Here is a 22042-nt window from a genome sequence, read left to right as displayed (position 1 = left end):
ATTAATGTTGTATTTGTCTATGACACAAGGCTGAATTTAATTGCTTACTCAGTATTACAGAAGATAAGACCTCACTGAGGTCAAACACTGTGATTGTGTCTCGTCTCTCGCGCCTGAGGGACACGCTGCCATTCCTCTGATATTACCATAGAAGGCGCTCTACTGTCATATATCTGAACCAGCAAGTGCCTAATAGCTGAAAACTGGAAGAAGAAAACAATTCCAGTCAAAGAAATTAGCTCTACAGAAATGAATCTAATTATCTTAACATATAAAACCACTGATGTCTACTTATGAGATAAAGACTCATTCTGAGACCTCAGACCACTAATTTCCAGATTAAACAACAGTAAAGAGACCTCAAGTGCCATCATAGTCTTCATCTCAGTAATACATACCAGCATATTAGAAACATTCTCACTAAATGATCTGTCTGTCTGGATCTCAGTTCTTATACTGTATCAGTGGAATATATTTGACTTGTGAAACGAGGAGACAAAGTCCCACCTCTGCATTTGGGTGTTTATGATCCACTGTAAATGCAATTACTGTCACCGTTTACAGGTTAAAGGCTTGTGGAGCAACATTCACCACACATTTTTATAAGAAAACAGTAATATAATACTTTTGTGAGTTTAAACTACTTTTATTTATTAAAATCAAGTCATATATAGACTATCAAAGTATCATCAAGTTTATGAGCACTGTGTTGCATGCATCCTAATAACTGCGCCGTATCATCTTATTCATGTATTATTCTATTGTATTCTTCTTTTCTTAATCAACTTTTAATATATTTTTAAAAAAAGTTTTATTTTCTACTTTTCATTTTGTATCTTTTTTGATTATTAGCTATAATAGTAAAGCACTTTGAAGTACCATTTTGTATTAAATGCGCTGTAAATAAACTTGCCTTATCTTTATGCATTTTAAAAACATTTTTACTCTGCTTCAAAACAACTCTACAGTACCAAACATGTTTGTTACGTCATCAAAAAAGCTACTCGCATTCACAAGACACTTGAGAAGCTCATCGAGAACACAAAGAGCTTAAAAGAGAAAAATAATTTCATGACATTATTTGCTATCATATTTCATAATATTTGTATAATCAATTAATTTATCATCCAAATCCAGCACTGCCTCCTTTGCCTCTTCAGAAAAAGACTTTGCACAGTATGCATGAAATAAAATGTAGCCTACTGTGCATTATTAATTTGCACATTCGCACGTTCATTTGCACACTGTTCCCAGAAGCCATAGCTTTACCCAAAACAATTAGGCCTGCCAATTATGCATTACATAATGCAGGTCGCCCACTCATGGGCGCCGCCATGTTGCGTTCACCCGATCAGACTATTTTGCCGTTCAAATGAGTTAAAAAACACAAATTTAACTTACCTCAAACTCTGACTGGCATTTGATTTTACAGAGATCTTCACCTGTAGACCTGAGATCACATGGTTCCTACAGAGCATGACGCAAAACACCAAAATAATCAGCTTTTAATAATGTAAACAATATTCCGAATCGAATTATTTTAAGTTTAATTATTTATTTATTTAGAAAAGGGACAGTGTAGATTAATCAACATTCATGAATGTAAATGTACCCAAATTAGCCCGAAGGCTAGTTTTCATCAGTAGTCCAGTTCATCTTTTTAACTGGAGTTTGCCACAATATACAGTATGATGCAGGTAAGTTAGCATACAAGGTCCATGAGCAGCTCACCTTTGAGACTTTATCATATTAAGTCACACTGGTTAGTTTATATGTGTGTTTAATTATATGTGAATCCATTAGGAATCATTATTCTGCGAGCTGGTACGCAAATATATCAATGCTTTGACAGTGTGACGTTGTGAGTGAACGTAAGTAAGTGATATGTTGTCTCCCCCTCGTGGTCAACATGACAGCTGCACTTTTGAGGTTTTATATTCCAGTTATTTAAGATATATATATATATATTTTTTTTTATAGTATTATTCTTTTACACAGGCTTCTCGAAATTGTATTTTTTGGCGTTAAGTAACTGATGTCTGACCGTTGACTGTCACTGGACCGTTACAATTTGAACCATCGAAGCGCGGGAACCGTATTTAACCCAACTTTGTCCTATTTCATATAGAGTATAATCATATAAATATAAGACAAATCGTGAAAAAAAACCCCGCATGTTATAGCAATATCAAACAATACGTTTTAATTTTTTTTAATCAAATTACGTTCTGACCGTGCGGATGTCACGCGTGAATGACGTCACGCGCGGAAGTGGAGAGACGCAGTGAGTGTAAACAGAAGTTGAGCAGCGCGCGTGATGGGCTCAACAGGAGAGGGGCTTGTGGTCAAGTGTGTGTTACTGGCCGCTGTCTGCAGTGTGTGTCAGTCTCTGCAGGGCGGGATGCTGTTCCCCACAGACTCTCCCTCCAGAGAAGTGAAAGATGTGAGCGGCCTGTGGAGATTCAGAGCGGATCTTTCTCCGGAGCGGAACCGAGGCTTTGAGAAGGAGTGGTTCAAGAGTCCACTAGCGGAGGTCACGTGAGCTCTGACGCACACAGCTGGATAATAATACAGATACACTATTACATTATCAGCACAATAATCTGAGTGAAAAGTCGAGTTTGACTTGGTTTAAAGAGCATCTCGAGCTTCACATAGAAATTGTGCATTATTTATTTCATTACAACTTTTCTTTGTTTAACTTTTACATTATAAATATTACATACATTATCACACTGTTTTAAATAAAACAACATCTCAGACATTTGGACCCTACTGTATATGGAAATTTTACTGGATAAAGAGATGCAAGGTTTTTCAATCTTTTAGATGCTAAATACCATCATACTCATGCGAGGGACCCCCATCCTAAACTTTTGATGAATAAAGACCAACAACAACAAAAAAATGTGTAAAATATTATTTATTATTTTAATATATTATTATATTATTTTCTACTTCTAACAGTTCTTTACTTACTATACTATAGTACTGAAGTGTATGTATCATATTTATTTACTTAAAATATATTTTTAATCGTTTTTATTATTGTGCATTATTCATTCTTTTAATATCATAACTTTTCATTGTTTTTAATTTTTTTTTTTAATAAAATGATCATATTTCAGGGACCCCTTCTAAAATTTAAAAGGCAGATCTATATATTTTCAAGGATAAAGACCAAAAAAACATATATATATGTAAAATATTATTTCGAAAATATTTAGATTCTATTATGTTACATTAAGTTTGTTTTATGCAGTAACTAAAATGTTTTATTATATGTTTAATTGAATCTTTTTTAATTCATTATATTACTAAAATTATTTAATTATTATTAAATTTAGTTAGTTGAAACTAGTTTTTTTTTAATTCTTAATATATATATATATAGAGAGAGAGAGAGAGTTTATTAAAAAGAGTACTAAAAGTTTTGATCAGAATAAAATGTTGTTATATTCCCGGGAAACAGTGTTGATTTAATTAGAGGCTATTGTCAAATTAGTGAACATAGTCAGCCAACTTGTTGTTCCAATATAAAATGTTGCATATTAAGCATGAAATCATTGTTTGAGTCTGATTTTAGGTGTTTATGTCTTTGATGGTGTTTTTTTGTTCCAGACGGGTCCAGTAATTGACATGCCGGTGCCGTCCAGCTACAATGACATCACACAAGACTCCAAAATCAGGGATTTCATTGGCTGGGTTTGGTATGAGAAGGAATTGTGGGTGCCTGCGCGCTGGATCCAGGATCAGGGAACACGGATCATGCTCCGAGTTGGAAGTGCACACTATTATTCTGTGCTTGTAAGTGCATGAGATTCCCATCAGTGATTCTTTTCACTGTGTTATGTCATGCATACACTTTCCAGATTGACATGTCATTTGTCACGGGTTACGTGTCTGTAATCTGGTGCAAGTGTCACACTGGGCCCTATCATACGCCAGACGCGATGCAAGTGTTTTTTGCTAGTTTCAGCCCGACACCGTTATCATTTTCACGTCCTGCGCCACGTTGTTTAAATAGCAAAATGCATCTGTGACCATCTGTGGCCCATGGGCTGCTGGTCTGAAAACCAGGTGTGTTCTGGCGCATTGTTGGCGCGTTGCTATTTTGAGGCAACTGAAATAGACTGAGACATTGACCGACTGAAACCTGGTCTAAAGTCAATGGTGCAGTATTTTTTATTATTATTTAAAGAGCGCATTAGTAATATGCGCCACAATGCGCATACACTCTGCTTATTATACACAAACTCTGCTTATTATACAAAAAATCTGCTTATTACACACACAGCAGCACTCAAACATGCCAAATATAAAAAATAAAAGGATTATAATGTAAAAGATTATTATTGTGTACATAAAGATATGGTGGAATCCAGCTTGTCCCGTAGAAGGTCTGCTTGCGCTTTAACCTCTCTCTCTCACACACACACACACACACACACACACACACACACACACACACACACACACACACACACACACACACAGCTTTGACCTCACACACACACACACAGCTTTAACCTCTCTCTCTCTCTCACACACACACACACAGCTTTAACCTCTCCCTCTCTCTCTCTCTCTCTCTCTCTCACACACACACAGCTTTAAGCTCACGCATAAACGTTCAGTCTTTCCGCTTGCAAATTCTGCCATGACGCAAGCGCAATTGGCTTTTAAAGGGAATGGGAGATGAGACTCTGACTGGTTTATTTCACGTTACGCCCAAAACACACCCATTACTCATTAAGACAATAGAGACAACCCTTTTAGACCATGCGCCGGGAGCGCCGACCATTTTTCCCGTCGTTAAACTAGCAAAAGTGGAATCGGACACGCCCTAAGTGCACTTGCACCATGCGCTTAGATCTTTAAAATAGGGCCCATTGTCTTTGACTCATTTGGTAGTCACAGTCTCAGGACTGACACACAGATTCTTTGATGTTCCCATGTTGCAGTGGGTGAACGGGGTCAAGATGACTGAACACGTGGGCGGTCATCTTCCCTTTGAGTCGGACATCAGTGACGTCCTGCGTAAGAACGCCGGAAGTGCATGCCGGATCACCATTGCAGTGAACAACACTTTAACCCTAGAGACGCTTCCACCAGGAACCATCCAGTACATGAACGATCGCACCAGGTTAGACACGTCCATACAGCGGCCTTAAAGAAGTATTTGGGCACTGAAATCACACTTAAAGGGATATTTCACCACTGGAAAGATGAATGTGTATTTAAATTGGGTCATTTATGTAGCAGAAATGTGAAATTATTTTAGAAGTTGGTGCCTTCTAGACTGAGGAAAGACAGAAAATTTATTTTTGGCTCTTGTGGATGAAAGACAACAACTCCCAGAATGCACTTGCTTCGCTGCCCTACGAGGCCACTCCCAAGCCACGCCTACCGGTTACAGAGGGCAGTATTGGGAGAAATGATACAGCTAGGCTACTAGTGGACTCGAAACTGAAAAGACGGCGTTTTATGGTGAGATCCCCCTATGGGCGGGTTGAACACATGCGGGACGAGCTCCTCCTACTGGCTGTAGTCTCTCGCCTCTGGACACAAAAGCCTCTGATGATGATAAATGAAGATTTTTGCGTCATCTGAGTTTTTTTTCCAGACACACAATACAGAAATCTCTCGTCTCAGGGGGACATGAGGGAGGGAAACACGGTCATCCGAGAATACCACCGGGTTTCTACTGATACAAAGCTTAATGCTAATCGGTGAAGTCTCCCTTTAAAAATGTCTGAATAGCATTGCAATAAATATCAACTGGTGTTGAACATGTTCCAGTAATGCTTCACAAACCCAAAAGGGGCTTTCACACCGGGTAGTTGTAGAAACTGGCCACCAGGGCGGTCTCCCAAGAGCTTAATTTTCCCTTAGGACAATGGTTTTCAAAGTGTGGGTCATTGTAGATCAGCAGAAAAAATAAAACAGAAAACAGCTGTAACAGCGGTCGAGTGAATGCCGGTTGGCTCTCTGCCTTTTCAGGGCTCAAAATGAACTTTTTTACTTGGTAGCACTGGTGCTCCCAACTTCAGAAAGCTATGAGCACCACAACTAAATGTTTGCCACACAATTGTTCCGGCATTTCTTGTGCTTGCCATGACACTCTCCCCGTGTTTAATTAAGCTCTCACGCTTAAAGGGTTAGTTCACCCAAAAATGAAAATTCTGTCTCATGTTGTTCAACCCCGTAAGACGTTCGTTCATCTTCAGAACACAAATTAAGATATTTTTGATGAAATCCGAGAGCTTTCTGAACCACATATAGGCAGCAACATCTTTGAAACTTTCAAGGCCCAGAAAGGTAGTAAAGACATCGTTAAAATATTCCATGTGACTAAAGTGGTTCAATCTTAATGTTATGAAGCGACGAGAATTTTACTTTTTGTCTGTGTGTGAGTGAGTGTGTGTGTGTGAGAGAGAGAGAGAGAGTGTGTGTGCGTGTATGTGTGTGTGTGTGTGTGTAATAATTTTTGTGATAAATTGTGAAAAAAATGTAATTTCTTTACCATTTTCTTTTACAGATACCCCGCTGGCTACTTCGTCCAGAACACTAACTTTGATTTCTTCAACTACGCTGGAATACACCGATCGGTCCTGATGTACACGACACCAAAGGTGCACATTGATGACATCACAGTGGAGACGTCATTCTCTGATAACATTGGTAAGCGGAGAATTGGCTTACAGAAAAAGATGTGGCTCCTCATACTTTCACTTTCACCTTAGAACATATAATGAATGGTATAACCTTTCACAGACTTCTGTCTTTTGTTTTAATTGATTATTAACATTATAATATTTGCAAAATATTTTATACATAAATGTAGATTCCTCAAATCCCCTCTTCTGTTTATATAAGTGTGAATTCAAACATTTCTCAGAAGCACTTTCAAAAATGAAAAGTCAAAATGTAGTATTTTTATAGTGTATTTGAACATTCATAGACGTTCTGTGTAAGTGTGATTTTCACGTGTTTTAACAAACTGAGGGACGAATTGTATTATTTTGTGTGGGAATGGACATTAGGCCATTCATAGTTTCAAGCCACAAATATTTTGATCACACCTCAAAAATATGTGAACAAAATGTAAGTTCAATCACCTAAAATAGCGGGACATTATAAATCGCTTTTCTTTATTATGGTTTTCTATGGAAAACAACAAGAAACTGTGTGTTGCGTTTATATTCTGGGTTCATCTGCTTTCCTGTATATAGTATGCATCCTAAATAGGGTGTATACTGAATTTAGTCTTTTAATATCACTGTCTCTCTACATTAGCACTTAAAGGGATATTTCACCGCTGGAAAGATGAATGTGTATTTAAATTGGGTCATTTATGTAGTAGAAATGTGAAATTATTTTAGAAGTTGGTGCCTTCTAGACTGAGAAAAGCCAGGAAATGTATTTTTGGCTCATGTGTGATGAAAGACAACAACTCCCAGAATGCACTTGCTTCGCTGCCCTACGAGGACACACCCAAGCCACGCCTACCGGTTACAGAGGGCAGTATCGGGAGAAATGATACAGCTAGGCTACTAGTCGACTCGAAACTGAAGAGACGGCGTTTTATCGTGAGATCCCCCTATGGGCGGGTTGAAGACATGCGGGACGAGCTCCTCCTACTGGCTGGAGTCTCTCGCCTCTGGACACAAAAGCCTCTGATGATGATAAATGAAGATTTTTGCATCATCTGAGGTTTTTCCAGACACACAATACAGAAATCTCTCGTCTCAGGGGGACATGAGGGAGGGAAGCACGGTCACTCGAGAATACTACTGGGTTTCTACTGATACAAAGCTTAATGCTAATCGGTGAAGTCTCCCTTTAATACAAACCTGGTGGTCAATGGAGGAATGCCTTGTTTTGAACCCTCAATGTGGGTGTTCCTATAAGAGTGTGACGTCACGTGAATAGACCTGATGCATTTGTTTAAAATATTAGTTGATTTAGTCCTAATTCATCTGTTCATATGTGTGTCCTGTGATTTAGGGCTGGTGAGTTATAATGTGTCCGTGTTGGGCGGCTCTAAAGCTGCTGTGAAAGTGACGCTCTCTGCAAAGGACGGCAGATGTGTGGCTTCGGCTAATGGCTCACAAGGAATCCTCAAGGTCACTGACGTCAACCTCTGGTGGCCGTACCTGATGCACGAAAACCCAGGATACCTTTACTCCATGGAGGTCAGTGAAGTTGCTCTCTGATGGTGTCGGCATGAAACAGAAGTTGCACTAATATTTCCATCCCTATTGTGACGTATATCTGAGTGAAACGGCTTCTGGAACAAGGGCTATGAAACGATTAACCGTGATTAATCACGATTAATCGTGATTAATCGCTTCCAAAATAAAAGTTTGTGTTTACATAATATATGTGTGTACTGTGTATAATTATTTTGTAAATATAAATACACACGCATGCGTGTATATATTTAAGAAAAATGTGTTATTTATATATAAAATATTTGTATAATAATATTATAATTAATATAATAAATTAATTATATATTATTATAATAAATGATTATAATAAATATATTTACAGTATATACATGCAAATATTTCTTAAATATATACATGCATGTGTGTGTGTTTATATTGATTTTGACTGTGGGGAATTGGTTGGATGGTTGTGGTTTGCTATTGGCTGATCGCATGTGAGTGACAGGTTGCTCCGCCCTCGCCATCAGAGAAGAGATGAGATGTCGCTGCAAGAGGGAGAGTTATTTTGATTCAATATTACAAGGCACAAGAATAAAATAAACAAATATGTGCACAGATAAATACTGCAATTAAAAAACAAAACAAGAATTGTCCATTTTGATCTCATGGTGACTTTAACATGAAGTCAGATGTGATTGCTTTCTTAGGGTCGGGTGCATGTCTAATATTGACAGTATATTTGCAATGATTATCAGGGAATGCATAAACTGATCAAATGCAATATAAGCAACTTAGAATAAAAGCGTCTGCCAAATGCATAAATGTAAAAGAAAAAACTTTTCCTGGTAAAATGTAAAATTAATGAGAAAATATTGCACTGATTACAATGCTCTGTTTATTTGGCCATATTGTGTCGCTAGATTTTAAATAACATGGACGATAAGGTCGCATTTAGTTAATGCTGGTTTATGCATGAACTAACATTAACAATGAGGAATGCATTTGCTACATTAGTTAATAAAACGTTTAATTGGTACATGTTAGCACAAGTCTATTAAATATTTTTAACAGATACAACTTTTGGTTTTAATAATGTACTAGTAAATGTTGAAATTAACATTAAGATTAATAAATGCTTTAGGAGTCTTTTTCATTGTTAGTTCATGTTAACTAATGTGAATCTTATTGAAAAGTGTCACAGAGTTCAGAGATTAATTTTGTGAGTCAGTTCAAAGCGTTTCAGTGAATTGATTGAATAACTCATGATGTTGTGGTGTTTTTGTAGGTTCAGGCTACAGCAGAGGACGGACAGACGGATGTTTACACTCTTTCTGTGGGTATTCGTACGGTTAAAGTCACCAGCACACAGTTTCTCATCAACAACAAGCCGTTCTACTTCCACGGGGTCAACAAGCACGAGGACGCAGACGTGAGTGTCAGCAGAGGGCAGCAAACACACACACTTTCATGCAACACACAATACTGACATGCTCTTACGCTGCCTTTAGAAAACCAGATACAAAAAAGACATGTATGAGCATATGACACTGGCAGTAATCGTTTAAACTATAGTAATATCATGCAACAATGGTGAAATTCATTAGTTGTCTCATATGTTTCTATGCTGAGAATGACTGTAATACCTACACTGACCATTTTAAAGAAACTGGTTCCTTGAAATGAATGTCATTTTTGACTTTCTGTCTTCAGTGGAACATGTTTAGCACATGCTCTTATCCAACTGAATGAGCTTTGGATGCTTTCAATCTCCACAAATGACAAAAAAAGCACAATTAAGTTTCATAAAGTAGTTTATAAGGCTCATGGATTATATTCAGATTCTTCTGAAATCATTTGATAGCATATCATATAATCAAAGCTCTCAAATCTCATTAATGTTTGCACATTTTCACACATACTGCATCAAGAGTTGTTGAATCTTTTATCATAAAAATTAGTGTTAACATTCTTTTAAGAGCACATTTGTATTTGTAAGCCAAGCGTCTGGTAAAACCAGCTGATACCAGCTATTAACTCAACCACACACACGCCGCATCCTCTCACTGAGTGTGTAGTTCTGTTATTATCACTGATGTTTGATGGACACACACTGTAAAACACTGCATCCTCACATCCTATTTCATATTTCAGTGGTGGCACAATTTTGTTTGACTAACATAACGTTTTTCTAATTTTCTAATTTTTTAATAAAAAGTATTATTTTATATTTTTTATTTATTTTTGTTTAATTTATCCAATAAATGTATTTATGTTTATTTAATTTTATTTAAAAAAACAAACAAACAAAAAAGTTCAGGCCTGGAAATCAAAATTTTAACATCTCCATGTTTTCCATGACATAAGAATCAACAGCAATATTTACTTGCATATAAACTAACATTTCATTTCATTTCTAAATAATGCTACAAGCAAATTATTTATCGATTCAGAATTTTGTATCAATTCATTGAAACTGATTCACGGAATAAATCTCTAAACTCTGTAACACTTTACAATAAGATTCCATTATTTAACATGAACGTATTTTTATTGACAAATTTTTTAGCAAAGGTTAATAAATACTATAACAAATGTATTGTTGACTGCAGGGTTATTATAGTTAACTAAAACAATTAAAAAACATTTGTTACTTGAAATAAAATAAATGTTAACTAAACTAAAAAAAATATTAATAAAAACTCTAATATTGTCTCAATGATATAAAATAACACTGGCTCACTGCTGTGTAATGCTTGTTAATCCATTGACCAATGTTTAACTAATTGAACCTTATGTTTTTCTTATGTTTATGGTTTATGATGAATGCTGTTTGTGTCTCAGATCCGGGGCAAAGGCTTTGACTGGCCTCTGATCGTGAAGGATTTTAACCTGATGAAGTGGATGGGGTCCAACTCGTTCCGCACCAGTCACTATCCCTACGCCGAAGAGATCCTGCAGATGGCCGACCGTCACGGCATCGTGGTTATAGACGAGTGTCCTGGAGTGGGCATTAAAGAGATGTGAGTACAAACACACAGTACTTTCACACAAGTGTGGCACAGAAACAGTGTTTTACCCCTTTTTTCGTCCGTCTAGAATGATTTTAAAGTCACAAGCTTGTAGGAAATGAATCCATGTCGGACAGGATTCAGTTGGAAACACTTAACGTTAATGTTTATTAATCTATGTTTAATAACAATACAACAGTTCACTGTTTGTTTGTTCATGTCAGCTCAGCTTTTTATTTTAATAATGTATTAGTAAATGTTGAAAGTAACATTAACTAAAATTATTAAATGCTTTTTTTATTGTTAGTTCATGGTAGCTAATGTAGTTAACTAATGTTGCTGAATCATTTGGCCAGTCAATGTTATTTTAGTATTATTTATGAAATATTATAGTATTTATTCATATTTTGAATTAGCTCTTAATTTCAATTTAAATATATTTCAGTTTTTCATCTAATATTTTTATTTAATTTCAGCTTTATTTCAAATACTGAAAATGATTTTTAATACATTTAGTTTTAGTGAACTAACTATATACTATTGTAGTCTTTATTCATATTTTGAATTAGCCTTTATTTTATGTATTTCCAGTTTTAATTTTAATTTTAGTTATGTGATTTTTTAATTATTATTATTATTATTATTATTCTTTTGTGCCATTTTAGCTTTTTTAAATTTTAGTGCTTAAACTTATTTCAGTTCATTGCCAAGACAGCATTTGTATTTTTTTTTTTTTCATATTTCATATTTCAATCTAACATTCAAATGTTTTTATTTCAATGTTTTTATTCAAATGTTATTGTATTATGAGTTATTTCTAATAATTTTATTATCAAGTTAGTTCGATTTCTAATCATTTTAGTTTTAGTTAACAACACTAATTCATCTATTTCATCTATTTTCATCTATTCAATCTATTTGAAGTGCTTTGGTATGAGCTGGTTTTATTATTATATCTTGATCGTGTGTGTGTGTGTGTCGCCCTCAGACACAGTTTCGGGAACGTTTCTCTGGCTCATCACCTGATCGTCATGGAAGAGTTGGTCAGACGTGATAAAAACCATCCCTCTGTGGTCATGTGGTCTGTGGCCAATGAGCCTGCGTCTGAAATGCCGCCCGCGGGACTCTATTTCAAGTGAGACGAACTAAATATGAATGATTTATTTAACGGTTTCAGATGAAACACTGACCTTCTGTTGTTGTAGCGTGATTCAAATTATGTAAAGTCTTAAATCTTGTTTTAAAAGGGTCATGACATGGATTTTTATTATATTTTAAAATGTTCCTTGGGGTTCACTTATAATGTTAAAAAAGTTTTTTGCACAAAAAAAAAAAAAAAAAAATATATATATATATATATGCAGAAAAAATATTATTTTCAACCCTCATTCTGAGCCTCTGTCTGAAATGAACAGTTTTTAAGGCCTTCTCAGTAAAAGCCACTGTTATGATTGGCTAACGTCATTGCATAGGAAACGGTATCAATGAACACTCGCTATTTCAGGAGTAAAACATTATCCATATAAACCCATATAAAGCATTATGAAATAATTGACTTACTTTGTGTGATGCAGCTGCTGTCAGATCCTAGCCTGGGTTTCCCCATGTTGTCTTGCGCGCAGCGCGATTTTATTCCCGTTGCTAGGCAGCCTGGACACCATGGACCAGATTTTCCCCTCAAAAAGGGAACCAATCACAGAACGGGGAGGGAGCAGCAAAACGATGACGACGTCTATGCGACACACCGAAGCAGTTTGTTTATATCTATGGATCCAACATGGCAGCAGACGCGAAGTTATCTTTCGATGCAGCCTTAGATAGTGTTCTAAGTAGTTTAGAACGCAAGTTTATTTCGTCTTCTTCCTCGTCGAATTTCTGTCGCTCTACATACGTCATCTGGTATAATTGAAATGATTAGCTATGAGCTACGTGCAGGCGCATTTGATAGACATTCGTAGCGCCCAATAAACGGCTCTGGGCATTCGTAAACCACGCCTCAAATACGAGAAAATGAACATGTGGTTCCCAGACCACGTCTCAATGAGACGTTAGCCAGGCTAGTCAGATCCAATACAGCGGACTAATTACACTGCGCCTCGTTTACAAAACCATCTTCAGTCAAATGCTCCAAACAAACATATAATCCTCAGACATGATCCGGCACGCCATTATAATAAACCATCCACTTGTTTCCGACACTGGGATCCTCCTGAAGTCTGTACAGGGATTCAAACGACCTGTTTAAACTGGATGCATCAAAGCGAACGTTTGTCCTGTTGTCGACAGACTAAAGTGTGTGGAGTCCGTCAGAAACTGAACACACATCTGTATACTGTATCAGTGTAGACAGCATCAGTCATTATAATGACTTCTATTTGCTTGTGATGCGACGCACACGTCCAGTGAAGGCAAATGTCAGCTGTTCAGTGACTGAACGCTAGTGGGCGGAGCCTATGGTGTGATGATCTATAACGATTCGTCGATGTTTTGCTTTGGAGGCGGGCATATGCAAATGTATTTGCCCATGTGACGTCACAGATCCTACAATATCCAAACGAGCTGTTTTTGGAGCTTGATTACATAAATGCTTTGTTTATAATGAGGAGGACATTTTAAGATATGAAACTTGCAGGATGTTTTAATGGTACAAAGGCCTCTTATATGATCAAAAAGATCAAGGAAAATTTTGATTTCTCATGTTATGACCCCTTTAACCCCTTAACTGTCACCCCCCCCCCCCCCCCTTTTGTAATTCAAGAATGCTTTGGAATATAGACATATGGTTGGTCTTGTTTTAAAGAAGACATTTGCCAGATTATTGTAGAAGTGAAATAAATTATGAAAGTGAAACAGAAAAAAAGTTATGTAAGTTTGAGTTTATGAAAATATTACAAAATATATTTTACTCTAAAACTGCAAGAAAATTAAAGCCAAAAATCTAAACAAGTTGTGTTCAAAATTTTAGGTTGATATCTCAAAAAATTTGCTTTCAGTAAGATTTTATTTGGGTGCAGTACCAAACCTTTTCACTAGATGGACAGCCAAGCTTCCTTACTGACCATATAAGGGCGCCTCCATTTTCAAATATGTTTTGAGTGATCTGAACCATGTATTTCCATAATTTCATACAATTTATGAAGTATACATCCTATTCAGAAATAGTATGGGTGGTTTGGGAGTATTTGATTTGATTTCAACCTCTAATAAACATAAAAAGAGCACATATGCATTATAGCTCGCAGCCGCATCACAAATCGAGAATCCATAATATTTTTCTATATATTCAAAACATTTTCAGACCTTTTTTCCTCATAAAATTGAATTGGTGTTATCTTTTGAACTCTTGGCATGAAAACAAACTGAGGTTTCTACCAATCTTTCATGATTTTTCATGTTTATTTCTATTTCAAAATAAAGGCCTAAACACGCCTAATGAATATGAAATATTCTTGTTGCAAATCGATAGATTACGGCTCCTCTGTAATTTATTTAAAAAATATGAAAATATGAAAACTAGAGATTGTAAGCTTTCAAATGATATATAGGTTGTCAATATTACTTTAGGTTTTTACTAAGATATTATTGTTCTAAATATATATGGGCAAGTGACACTTAAGGGGTTAAGAGAGCAAAAATGCTCTTTACTGTGAATGGTGTGTATATGTGTGTTTTGGTGGAGTTTTCTCTGTGTTCATGTCAAGCTGTTGTTTTGACAGTGATAATGCATCATAATGAGGGTGTGTGTGTGTGTGATTGTATGTCGAGTCTTGTTCAGCGAGTGTGAAGAATGTCTTCAGGGAGAAACACCTGCTCTGACACTCATTAACATACCTGAGCATCGTAAAGACGCCACGTTCTCATGGTCTAATGTACGATTCACTGAGTCTCAACAGCTTTAGCTCTTCATGCATGCTAGTGATGCAAATAACGTCCGTTTGAATTATTAATGCTTGCTAGTACAACATTAAACTTAATGCCATGATGTTAATGTCCCTTCTGTCTGCATCACTGACGTTTGCCTAGTTTCTTGTTCCCTTTCCCGTGGCCATGGAAAATCTGGAAATGGTAAAATTGTGCTTTTCACACCTGGAAATCATATATATATATATATATATATATATATATATATATGATTTCCATATATATATATACATATGTATGTATATAATTTCCAGGTGGGAAAATCACAATTTTACCATTTCTAGATTTTCCATGGCCACGGGAATATATAAATTAAATATATATTAAATATATATGTTATATTATATATAAAAAAAAAAAAAATCTATATATATATATATATATTAGGGCTGTCAAACGATTAATCGCGATTAATCGCATCCAAAATAAAAGTTTGTGTTTACATAATATATGTGTGTGTATGGAGTACAATTATTTTCTATATATAAATACACACACATGCATATATATTTAAGAAAAATGTGTTATTTATATATAAAATATTTATATATAATATAAATTATATATAATATAAATATATATACACAGTATATACATGCAAATATTTCTTAAATATATACATGCATGTGTGTGTATTTATATATAGAAAATAATTATACACCGTACACACACATATATTATGTAAAAACAAACTTTTATTTTGGATGCGATTAATCGCGATTAATCGTTTGACAGCCCTAATATATATATATATATATATATATATATATATATAGTGAGTGAAAAATAACATGAATAAATTCATTAAAATAAATAAATAATTAAATAAAATAAATAAATACTTTCGTAATACTTTACAATCAGGTCCCATTAGTTAATGTATTAACTAACAATGAGCAATACATTTCTTACAGTATTTATTAATCTTTAATGTTTTGTTAACGTCAGTTAATAAAAATACAACTGGTCATTGTTAGTTCATGTCCATTAAATATATACAACTTGATTTTATTAATATATAAGTAAATGTTGAAAAAAGTATTTTCCGTTGTTAGTTCATGTTAACTCATATAGATATCTAATGTTATTAAATGTTACCAATAAGTTTATGATATAAATTAAATGAAAATAAATGATTGTAACAATTAAATATTTAACTTTAAATAAAGTATCACACATCCTGGAAAGTCATAGAAATCAATAAAAAATTATATTTAATCAGCCCGAAATTTCTTATGGTGAATCATTAATCATTATAAATTATTTTAAATAATGAAATAAGACATCCTTATGCAGTAATCATGAAAAAAATGGCAAATAACTGTTTAAATCCTGTTTTTAAAACAGAGAATAGGTCATTTTTTAATTCGTACTAAACTTGGACTGAATTCATAGTGTCAGAAAACACGTCTTATCCTGTTTTTTCTTTTTTCCTGTTGTTTTTCCGTAGGGAACTCGTGTCTCATACGAGATCTCTGGATTCCACTCGGCCGGTCACATTCATCACAAACAGTAACTACGCCAGAGATCTAGGGGTGAGACACAAACTACACATTTATACATTTATTTTTAAGTAACTAATATGTTGCAAAGTAATCATTTCACAACCTAGTACCTTCTGACCTTCTTATTTCAGCTGTTTAAACAAGTCTTATCTTATATTTCATGCTAACATGTTGAGTTGAACTACAGTAGATCTGCACCATTAAAGTTTACTTTAGATTACTTTACTTCCCCCTGAACACTGCAAACTTACAGACCTGATTATATATTTATATTATATTATATATTAGGGGTGTAACGATCACAATACTGAACTCACGATATGATATTATTGTGATACTCCAAGACATTTGATAAAAGGTTTACAAAACATTTGCTGTTGATTAAAATGCTCATTTTTATATTATATTGTGTGTGTAAATGAATAGGCTTGGACTTGGTGCTGGAAACCCAAAGCACAGGACAATAGAGACACCAGAATAAAATCATTTAAAATATTATTTTAGACGATTATGCTTGATCTGTGTCACTGACTCGATATATTAAAAATAATGTAGGCCACTTTTTACACAAATATTCCCCCATTGCATTATTATACATTATATTCAACATTATATATAGCAGTTTAATGTAGTACTGACACTAAAACTTGAATTTTTTCTCACAGTAATTGTTATTTTGGGTGAACTATACACAATACATATTGTCACTATCCATGATACATATTGTTGCATTTTTGTATTGCGATATATTGTGACACGATACATTGTTACACCCCTAATATATATATATATATATGTGTGTATATGTATGTATTTATATCTATATTTGTGTTATAAATGCTGTTTGTGTTGATGTGTTCTCATCCTCAGGCCCCGTATGTGGACGTTATTTGTGTAAACAGCTATTTCTCGTGGTATCATGACCCGGGTCACACAGAGGTCATCGGTCTTCAGCTCAGCACTCAGTTTGATAACTGGTATGGGAAATACAAGAAGCCCATAATCCAGAGCGAGTACGGAGCAGATGCTGTTGCTGGTCTACACAGCGTGAGTCCACAAATAATAGACCTTATTCAGAGCAGCGCCAGGACAGGTGTGAAAGTGAGGCTGTGAGGGATAGACTTGCCATGTTTCCAGTGGCATCCGCTGTAAAAAGCTGTATAAAGCTCCTACAGTTTTCCACAGCTTATATTGTCGGGAGTTCTGAAATTTCCTGGAAAGATATTTTTCCAGTGTTTCATGAGCAGAACAATCCAAAAACATATTAAATAACAGTACAGCCCATTGAAGAGATGCATGTCTGTCCCTCACAGCCTCGCTTTCATTCCCATTCAAAGTTAAAGATGGCGCTGCTGTGAATAAGGTCTATAGACGCCGCCATCTTTAGAATATTGTCTTTGAACTTCTTCTCTATGGCATTGCTGTCCAGGAGTAATTAGCTTTTGAAGTGGATTTACTTAATGTAAAGTTAACGAAAGTCATCATGGGGATTGTAGTGTTTAAAGCAGATTTCTTAACAAATGTCAGTTGACCGGGAAGATTTTAAAACGAGGCGTTCGTTCATAAATATGCAAGATCGCTGTGAAAATACAGACCGTGAGACAAAAGACAACGAGCGCAGCGCTGAAAAGGGGCGGGGCTACATAAGGTCTATACAAAACACAATAATCTGAGCATATCTGAGCACACATTTCAATAAATGCTTCATTTGAACCTTGTCTAGCCTGTCTGGCTTCACTAGGTAAGAATGAATTGCTCCTGCTGATGGCATCATGTATTTGCATTTACTAAAGGGAATTATGCAAATCAGATCTTGTGTCGTAAGAATATTATATATATTTAAAATAATAATTTATAGACATTTGATTCACTAAAAAAATCAGAACCTTTGTCATAAGAATTAATATTTTATATACCTTTTTAACTGAAATATATAGATTATATATAGGTATGATATAGATAAATATAAATATATAGGAATTATGCATATTAGACATTTTATTTTAAAAACATTTATTGTATATATATTTAGATATGATATTTAGATTATTTAATTTTACTTTTTACTTCTATCTTATACTTTTATAATAAATAGGTCTATATATACAAATATAAATATCTACATAAAATATGCAAATCAGATTTTTTATCGTAAGATTATTGATATTTTATACACTGAATTTGGGGGGTTATGTATTTTTTGATTCAATAAAGGAATTATGCAAATCTTTTGTCTTGAGAATTTAAATATGTATTATATATATATATATATAATATATAATATATATTATATATATATATATATATATATATATATATATATATATATATATATATATATATATATGAAATGTTACATTTACATTTATTCATTTAGCGACTTACAAATGAGAAGAATAGAAGCAGTTAAACTAACAATAAATGTTATATACATATATATATATATATATATATATATATATATATATATATGAATCATACATTTATGCAAATCATTTATGATGTTATAAAAATATTTTTATTATATATATTAAAAATATTATTATCATTTTTTTTACAGTTTCATAGTTGCGGCTGGCTGTTTAAGTTGTTATCCATCATTGACAGGTGTGTGAAAACTCAAACCTGGTTTCTCGTGTGTGTGTGTGTGTATTGTCCTGTAGGATCCGCCTATGATGTTCTCAGAGGAGTATCAGAAGACGGTCCTGCAGAACTACCACAACGTGTTCGACCAGAAGAGGAAGGAGTTCGTCATAGGAGAACTGATCTGGAACTTTGCCGACTTCATGACGACGCAAAGTAGGAAATAACCACAGCCTTTTCCCTTTGATCCGAACAAGTTTTTCTGGAACACATCAACATGCGTTTGCTGTTCACTCACGCATGCTTTTGATAAGCGAATGAAAACGTGTCAGAATGGATCGCTGGTTATCAGCAGCTCCGCCAGACTTTATCTGTACATTTTCACTCAAACTCGTAGTTTTGAAATTGAAGGAAAGCATCCACAGGGTCCCTTCAGGTGCTTCATTCAGTTTGATTAAAGTCTTGCATATCATAAGTGATATAAGAAGAAACTTAATTATCATTTCAAGAGATCTTAAATTTGGGGACAGAAAAATTGGAAACATGATATAGAGCTTAATGTGATTGATTATTATAAGTGTTAGTTCACCCAAAAATGAAAATTCTGTCATTAATCACCCTCATGTCGTTCATCTTCAGAACACAAATGACGATCTGGTTACACTTTATTTTAAGGTGTCAGTATTACAGTGTAATTATACATTTAAGTGCTGAGTAATAATAATGAACTACATGCACTTACTGTAGAATCTGAGAGCTTTCTGTCCCTCCACTGACAGTCTATGCCACTTTAACGCTTCAAAAATTCATAAAGAGATCGTAAAACTGATCGATATTAATTGAGCGGTTTAGTCCAAATGTTCTGAAGAGAGTTTTGATTGCTTTATATGATGAAGATTGAATTTAGGCTTTTATTCACATATAAACATTGATCAGCGAACATAAACAGAATATGAGCCGTACTTGCTTGATGCGCGAGAGCAGTTTATATGTGAATAAAAGCCTAAATTACATCTCTTCATCATGTGTATATGTGACCCTGGGCCACAAAACCAGTCACATGGGTCAATTTTCTGAAACTGAGATGTATACATGATCTGAAAGCTGAATAAATAATCTTTCCATTGATGTTTGGTTTGTTAGGATAGGACAATATTTGGTCGAGATACAACTATTGTAAATCTGGAATCTGAGGATGCAAAAAAATCGAAACATTGAGAAAATCTCCTTTAAAGTTGTTCATTTATGTTGGCGATTGTGCTGCATTCACTCACACAAATACATGTTTCATATATTTACGGTAGGAAATTTACTAAATATCTTCATGGAACATGATCTTTACTTAATATCCTGATGATTTTTGGCATAAAAGAAAAATGGATAATTTTGACCCATACAATGTATTGTTGGCTATTGCCACAAATATACCCGTGCGACTCGAGACTGGTTTTGTGGTCCAGGGTCACATGTGTGGGGAAGAGCAATGTCTACGGAAACATCCTAAAGTGTAAAATGACTGTAAAAATAATATTTCAGCCTTTAACCCATTTTTAAAGAAAAGTAAGGATTCAAAATTATATGATATCTTTTGAGAGAGTGAACACAATGGCCAATCAGAGGCGTTTAAGAATCCACTCAACAGCGCTCAAAATGCTAGAGGGAAATGCTGGTATCGTCATATATATATATATATATATATATATGTATATGTGACCCTGGACCACAAAACCAGTCTCGAGTCGCACGGGTATATTTGTGGCAATAGCCAACAATACATTGTATGGGTCAAAATTATCCATTTTTCTTTTATGCCAAAAATCATGAGGATATTAAGTAAAGATCATGTTCCATGAAGATATTTAGTAAATTTCCTACCGTAAATATATAAAACATGTATTTGTGTGAGTGAATGCAGCACAATCGCCAACATAAATGAACAACTTTAAAGGAGATTTTCTCAATGTTTGGATTTTTTTGCACCCTCAGATACCAGATTTACAATAGTTGTATCTCGACCAAATATTGTCCTATCCTAACAAACCAAACATCAATGGAAAGATGATTTATTCAGTGTTCATATGATGTATAAATCTCAATTTCAGAAAATTGACCCATGTGACTTGTGGTCCAGGGTCACATATGCTATTCATTTGATTTAAAAGGGTCATAAAGCGTTACAAGCCCTGATGGTTTCATCTCTCTCTGTCTCCAGCCATCACTCGAGTGGTCGGGAATAAGAAAGGGATCTTCACTCGGCAGCGGCAGCCCAAAGCCGGAGCGTTTCTCCTGCGGGAGCGATACTGGAGGATCGCCAACGAGACCGGTGTGTTGCCCATCTGGACCAGGTATCCCTGCCAGTGAGCCCATCCACTGCTCCTGGGCATGCTGGGTAACTGGAAGACCTGGTGGGAATGAGCCGTTTATCAAGTAACAGTGCCTTACACTTCCTACACTGTGACAATCACACAGATCTGTTGTAATGCTGTGATGAATCCATGCGCTGCTGGATCTTTGTAAAGACACTCAGCTTTTTATTGCAAACGTCCATGTTACAAAAACGTTTGTGCGCTTAAGAAACGCGGCAACACTATTAAACTGGAACGGGAATGTCTTTCCTTAATATGTGCCTTATGCCGGAAATCATGTTGTGAATGTTTGCAGTGATATTCAAATGAGTGAATCTCAAAGTATGAGTCCAGCTCATGTTTGACCTCGAAAGAAATAAAATAAGCCGGTTTTAGGACCGGAAAGATTATTTGCATTAGAATTTGCGAGACACATTTCTTACCAAATTCATTACTTTAATGCAAGAAATATTTGCATTGCAGTAATAGCAATATCTAATGAG

At 35.0% G+C, this 22042-nt stretch overlaps 1 protein-coding gene across 1 annotated transcript; it reads left to right on the top strand.

Annotated features, from left to right (window-relative positions):
- Positions 1-2261: 2261 nt before the first annotated feature.
- Positions 2262-21790, top strand: gusb (glucuronidase, beta). Its single transcript, XM_079871851.1, has 12 exons — positions 2262-2533; positions 3622-3807; positions 4965-5146; positions 6542-6684; positions 8011-8198; positions 9463-9606; positions 11019-11197; positions 12174-12320; positions 16557-16641; positions 17482-17658; positions 19275-19410; positions 21407-21790. Exons 1-12 carry the CDS (start codon positions 2318-2320, stop codon positions 21553-21555), a joined length of 1932 nt encoding a protein of 643 aa, XP_079727977.1. The 5' UTR covers positions 2262-2317; the 3' UTR covers positions 21556-21790.
- The last annotated feature ends 252 nt before the right edge of the window (positions 21791-22042 follow it).

This window comes from Squalius cephalus, assembly GCF_949319135.1.
Source record: "Squalius cephalus genome assembly, chromosome: 5".
In the NCBI taxonomy this organism is placed as follows: domain Eukaryota; kingdom Metazoa; phylum Chordata; class Actinopteri; order Cypriniformes; family Leuciscidae; genus Squalius; species Squalius cephalus.
This window is presented reverse-complemented; position numbering and strand designations above follow the sequence as displayed.

Bases quoted from the DNA above. Each gene is read 5' to 3' on its own strand.
- gusb (XM_079871851.1), top strand. From the start codon at position 2,318: ATGGGCTCAACAGGAGAGGGGCTTGTGGTCAAGTGTGTGTTACTGGCC. The intron at 6,685-8,010 runs GTAAGCGGAGAA...CCTGTGATTTAG, and splicing joins GTCATTCTCTGATAACATTG to GGCTGGTGAGTTATAATGTG. The intron at 11,198-12,173 runs GTGAGTACAAAC...TGTCGCCCTCAG, and splicing joins GGAGTGGGCATTAAAGAGAT to ACACAGTTTCGGGAACGTTT.